A 6000-nucleotide genomic window follows, 5' to 3' on the forward strand; every position below is an offset into this window, starting at 1 on the left:
CTCTTTTGAATGGCATGTTATGGGGTTCCTTCACATGCTTATTGAAGAAGCTAATGTTCACCTTTAGGAGGGTACTTCAATCAACTCACTGTCTGTCTGCCCTCAAAGGGCCCATTGTCAACATACCACCAACTAAGTCCAAAAAAGGGGAAGAAATGATGGGTTGTGGGAACAAACTTTTCCCCCTGACTGACGGACTAAAAGGTGGATGGTTGGTTAGACTATATAATACAGTCTCAGAGAAACAATAAAAGGACATGAAACCAAATTGAACATAACAGTAGTTGTGGTTGGCAACAATACCCTGCTTTGTTACTGATGGAGCGAGGTAGAGGGTTTAACTGCCACTGTGTTGACCTGCCACTGTGTTGACCTGCCACTGTGTTGACCTGCCACTGTGCTGACCTGCCACTGTGCTGACCTGCCACTGTGTTGACCTGCCACTGTGCTGACCTGCCACTGTGCTGACCTGCCACTGTGCTGACCTGCCACTGTGCTGACCTGCCACTGTGTTGACCTGCCACTGTGTTGACCTGCCACTGTGCTGACCTGCCACTGTGTTGACCTGCCACTGTGCTGACCTGCCACTGTGCTGACCTGCCACTGTGCTGACCTGCCACTGTGCTGACCTGCCACTGTGCTGACCTGCCACTGTGCTGACCTGCCACTGTGTTGACCTGCCACTGTGCTGACCTGCCACTGTGCTGACCTGCCACTGTGCTGACCTGCCACTGTGCTGACCTGCCACTGTGCTGACCTGCCACTGTGTTGACCTGCCACTGTGCTGACCTGCCACTGTGTTGAGAGATGAGGAGGAGTAGCATGTAATGTTGCACTCAGGGGACCAGGCAGCTAAGTGCTTTACATAGGACATGGTGTGTGTGTGGCAGGTTAACGTTTATTGTCGCAAGTCTTTTCCTGGAAATAGAACCGAGAAATTTCCCTTTAGATAGGCCAGCTGCAAAGTCAAAATAGGCTATATCGTAAAAATGTATAGAAACAAAAATGTGCTTTTTGGTCTTAAAGGTTAGGGCATTAGGGTGTGTGGTTACGGTTAAGATCAGATTTTATGACTTTGTGGCTGTGCCAGCTATTGACCACTCAGCAGAAATGTGTGCAGACATGGGAATTGCTATCACAAGCCCCAGAGAGCCATAAAAAACTGTACAGCATGTTGTTATTGACCTGGTGTGATGAAAACACATTTCTACTGCAGGAAATTCAAATGTCAGTCTAGTTATTTCTATCTACTAAAACTACAGTATGGTAATTATGGTGTCATCATTCAATGTCCGGTTGTGAAAACAACCTTATTAAGTGGGAGTATAGTCATAGACTGGGCATTTACTTCAGAACATGTTCATTTCCCCTCCTTCTGGAGGTTGCACTTTATTTTCCAGTGTCTTAAGTGAAAGGAGAGGCTTCAATGCCCCTGTGAAATCCAAACTGTATTTTACTGGGATGTTCTGCAGACTAGACGGGAGATGCCCCATTGGCCACCCAAGTCCTGCGAGTGTGTTGTGACACATTCAAACATACAGTAGATTCAGAACATCCAAACAACATCTAAATATAATGAGTTCTTGTTCTGTGGGATTCACCTATAAACACTCATTTTGGAACATAGGCTATTACCCCAATCTCATTTATGAGCGAATTCCCTTTATAATGTCTGCACATTGTGGAGTGTTTGGTTTCATGTTTGTGTAGAACAAAAGTGAGGTTCACCCTTGTGACTCACCCAGGTGCAGGTGGTGATGCAGTGAGCATGTGTGCTTTTCTCTGCTCTATGTGAATGCTGTGGTTGTTTAGATCAGCACAGCAGGGCTCTGTGTGTCTGAGTGAGACTGGGCTATTAACGAGACAGAATGGAGAGATGCAGAGAGCGAGAGAGGCAGGAAGGCAGAGAGATAGATGGGGGGGAGGAGAGGAGAGCTGCCAATACATACACACACACACAGATCTGCCAGAACAGCCAAAGGGAAGTCAGGTGCTCATCTTAGTTGTCATACATACAGAGGGGGCCATGGAGTGTATAAAGTATTGTAATCAGTAACATAACTTTCGGATTACCCAAACTCAGTAACGTAATCTGATTATTTACATTTGGATTACTTTCCCTTTAAAAGGGATTAGAAGACAAAAACGATTCATCAGACACATTTGGTGTGTCATCATAGTGATCTCTGAGATTTAAAACCTTTTTAAATGCAAAATTGAATGTTGAGAAAACAGAAAGATGTCAACGTATTTTTTCAAACAACCTTTCTGAATTTAAAATAATCCAAGAAGTAATCAACTAGTTTTGCAAAAGTATCTAATCTGATTACAATATTTCTGCTGGTAATGTTAAAAAAAAAGAAAATTGTAAATCCGATTACATGTAATCAGTTACTCCCCAACCCTGGAAATACCCATATTGACTACAGTACATCTACAGTAGACTTGAGCAAAATGCCATTCAACTGACACCATCAGACAGGCAGAGAGCCCCAGTGCCCCAGTTAATAACACCTGCAGCATCAGCAGCAGGTAGGCTAACTCTCCAAATCCAAAACACTCACAGTGCATTCAGCTGTTACTACATCTAATCAACATTGACATCCCTATGGAAAAGTGATGGTTCCCCTCTCACAACAGGCAACAAGCACCCAACAATAACACATGGTAACAACAACCAACATGTGTTTACAGTAATAGGAAGCCATGCATATCAAACCAAACACTTCACAGTATAAAGCCGAGTTGAGAAAAAAAAGATCAAGCCTAATGCAGAATTATGTTCACACAGAGAACACACACAGACTGATATTTATACCAAACTGACTGAATGCAACTTGTAGTGTTGTGTTGCAGACTGTGTGATTATAGTGGTGAACTTCAAGTATATACTCAGGGGAGAAACTGGCATTGCTGACAAGACAAATAGTTTCATTACAATACTCTAGCAGAGAATGAAGATGTAAACACTACACACCATTAACTCACTCACTCTCACACATATTTATGCAGAGTGCAACAGACAAACACAACAACACATACCTCGTAGTCGCTGTTTGTTTCAGAGTTTGCTGCCATTTTCTTCTTTAGGACCACAACAACATGCAAATAAAAGCCCCCAATAAGAACAGACAGATCAGAGGAGGAGGAGACAGTAAACAGGCCTTGAAAAGCTCCTCCGTCCTGCGGTCACATCACCTCTCGCAGAATACACCTCATTACATAAACACACCCATTTTTCCTACCCTCATCCAATCAATTGATATCAAATCTGCATAACCAGACCCCTTGCTACAGACTTTAGGGCTCTGTTTTGCATAGACATGCCCCTTGACTCATTGCCAACCACTCTGTGTGGTGTATATTTGAATAATCCCACCCCTTTCTCAGTTCTGACCACAGTGTGCAGCCCATGCAGATTAGATGCAGATGTAGAAGTAGTGATGTCCTCTCCCTCCTTCCTTCAGGAGAGATGCTGCACTGTTGGAAGCTTTACAACATCTGCCCTGTCGCCTTTTAAACAAGCCCATGCTGTCCTCATTCTACACAGCCACAGCTGTGCTCCACAATGCACACACAGATGTTGTGCATGCATGTGCATCCACGTGCACACACACACACGAACACACGCACACTCTTGTGTCACTAATAGTCAAACTGTCAGGAAGGAAGAGTTTAATTTAAGCACAGCTCATCCCTTAGTGCTCACACAGGCTGCAGGCGCCTCATGCTCTGGCACCACTCTCTGCCCCCGTCCAACCCCCCTAGCTTCTCAGCTGCCAGTACCAGGGCCAGACTGGTACTGCAGCAGGGCAGAAGAGTCTTTCCAGTGTGTGTGTGTGTGTGTGTGTGTGTGTGTGTGTGTGCATGTGTGTGTGTGTGTGTGCGCGCGCATGTCACAGGCATCTGTGAGGGGACAGGGCATACTGCACAAAGGGATGCACACACTCAAATACTTTTTTTAAATTGGAAGATCCATAAAAATACATGTCTGCAATGTGGACACAATGCACACACACAAAGAGGCTTTAGTCAGTCACCGTACTGGGCCATAGTACAAAGAGTTCCCATAATCTGGCTGGGAGGGTACACATCGCTTGCCCAGTAATAATAACTCATTCTTAGGGAATTAGGTTTTTGCGATTACGCTATTCCCTCCCATTTTACAGCGAGGTTTAAAGTCAAATGAATGGGAACAGCAGAAAGACTGAGCCACATACATTTTCTCTGTCTTTTGTAATGCCTTAGTAAAGGCAGCCCAGGACTGAAGCAGGAACATGATTCTCTCAGTTCAGCAGCAGTCAGACTGAGATGGTCTCATAGGCTTAACCAGAGTCATTGTTCTAAATATGTAGATTAAGAAGCACAACTCCTCGGGGTTTCAGCTAATCTGAGTGAGTGAGTGAGTGAGTGAGTGAGTGAGTGAGTGAGTGAGTGAGTGAGGGCAGGGAGTCAGATGATACACATTCATCTTCACTTGACAGATTTGCTGTGTGGAATTCACACAGTCAGCCTCCGAGAGGAAAGACTGTCTGGATTATTGTAGACCACTACCAGATCCCAACCTATATGATAATCACTGTCAGCGACTAACATATAGACAATGTAATGAATACTGTAGGCAGTAGACAGTATCCCCTTTAACAGACCATACAATATGGTAAAAACCCACTAAGATCCTGTTAAGCTCAGAGAAATATGCAGGGCTGGCTGGAGGGAGAATGAGGGGGACATTCCCATTTCCATGCAGACTGGGGTGCCATGCCCAGTTTCCTGTGGTGTCAATAGTATTGTCCTGTAGTATTCAAAATCTGTTGAAAGGAGTCCAGGTCCCGTATTTACGAAGCGTGCTGATCCAGGTCTGCCCTCTTATTCATTATGATTTAACAGGGTGGACTGTTCCTAGATCAGCACTCCTACTCTAAGACACTTTGTGAATATGGGCCCTGGTCCTCTCAAATACTCTCTCAGGGACTGATAATCAGGGTTGTCTGAAGGAGCTGACAGCATGCCCCAAGAGATGGGATGACACACACACACACACACACACACACACACACACACACACACACACACACACACACACACACACACACACACACACACAATAATAAAAAGCTGACTTTGGAGGCTCAGCCGGATCATATTCCCAAACACAATTAAAATGCCTGGCTTCTCCCAGTTTACATTGTAGGGTCAGCCGGCACGGGGCCAGAGGGTACAGAATGGCTTCCCTGATGATAAAACTACTATTCACAGACAAACAGGGTACATGCTACTGGAACTCCTAAGTCTCCAATATGGCCTCCGCCGGTTTGTGACAAGAACAGTCTGGTTTCCTAATTGTAACAGTAGGGAACAAGTCAGATGTAAATCAGATGCACTTAGATCAGATAAAAATGTGAGTCATTTACTGTGTAAACTTTTTGTCAACAGACCTCCGTCAACTGGAAGACATATGATATAGGAAAACACATGGTTGCTCCAACTGTGCCGAGGCACGTAGCACTGTAGACACTCGATCCTCAGACTCCCCTGGATACCACAATGACACAAGTGTGAGCTGGCAGATAGAGGGGGGCGCCATCTGGTGCCCTCCACATGGAACAGCTTGACACACACGAAAGTGACGACAACCCCATGTCATAAAATAACAGCTGATGCCAAAGGCACACACTGTGTTTGTTATAAATAGCAGAGCTTCATTGCATCACACTAGTGGGACAATAATTGTAATGAACACAGCAATCTAACTGTGCTACTGCTCTGTAGACAAGGACAACTACCACCCCAAGCATGATTCAGTCATATGTGTGACAGGGTCTCTCTCTGGGTGCAGCCGTCACTGCAGCCTGGCTCTTATGAAGCCAGGCTTTGCCAAATAGGCTCAAAAAAGGCACTGATATTCTCCACGGAGGTTAATTCAGGACAGGAAAAGCATTATGAGAACATTTCAGCACCAAGGCTGGTGACTGAAAACAGAGTTTTTCACAACAGACA

The 6000-nt window shown here is 45.0% G+C and overlaps 1 protein-coding gene across 1 annotated transcript in view; it reads right to left on the bottom strand.

The window, feature by feature from the left end:
- Positions 1 to 3113, bottom strand: part of LOC139385444 (septin-4-like) — a 29834-nt gene extending 26721 nt beyond the window's left edge. Inside the window, exon 1 of the mRNA XM_071130498.1 lies at positions 3043 to 3113. Coding sequence (XP_070986599.1) covers positions 3043 to 3078 — 36 coding nt within the window. The 5' untranslated portion in view covers positions 3079 to 3113. The remainder of the gene's footprint in view (positions 1 to 3042) is intronic.
- Between the last annotated feature and the right edge of the window lie 2887 nt (positions 3114 to 6000).

This window comes from Oncorhynchus clarkii, chromosome 27 (assembly GCF_045791955.1).
Source record: "Oncorhynchus clarkii lewisi isolate Uvic-CL-2024 chromosome 27, UVic_Ocla_1.0, whole genome shotgun sequence".
NCBI lineage: Eukaryota > Metazoa > Chordata > Actinopteri > Salmoniformes > Salmonidae > Oncorhynchus > Oncorhynchus clarkii.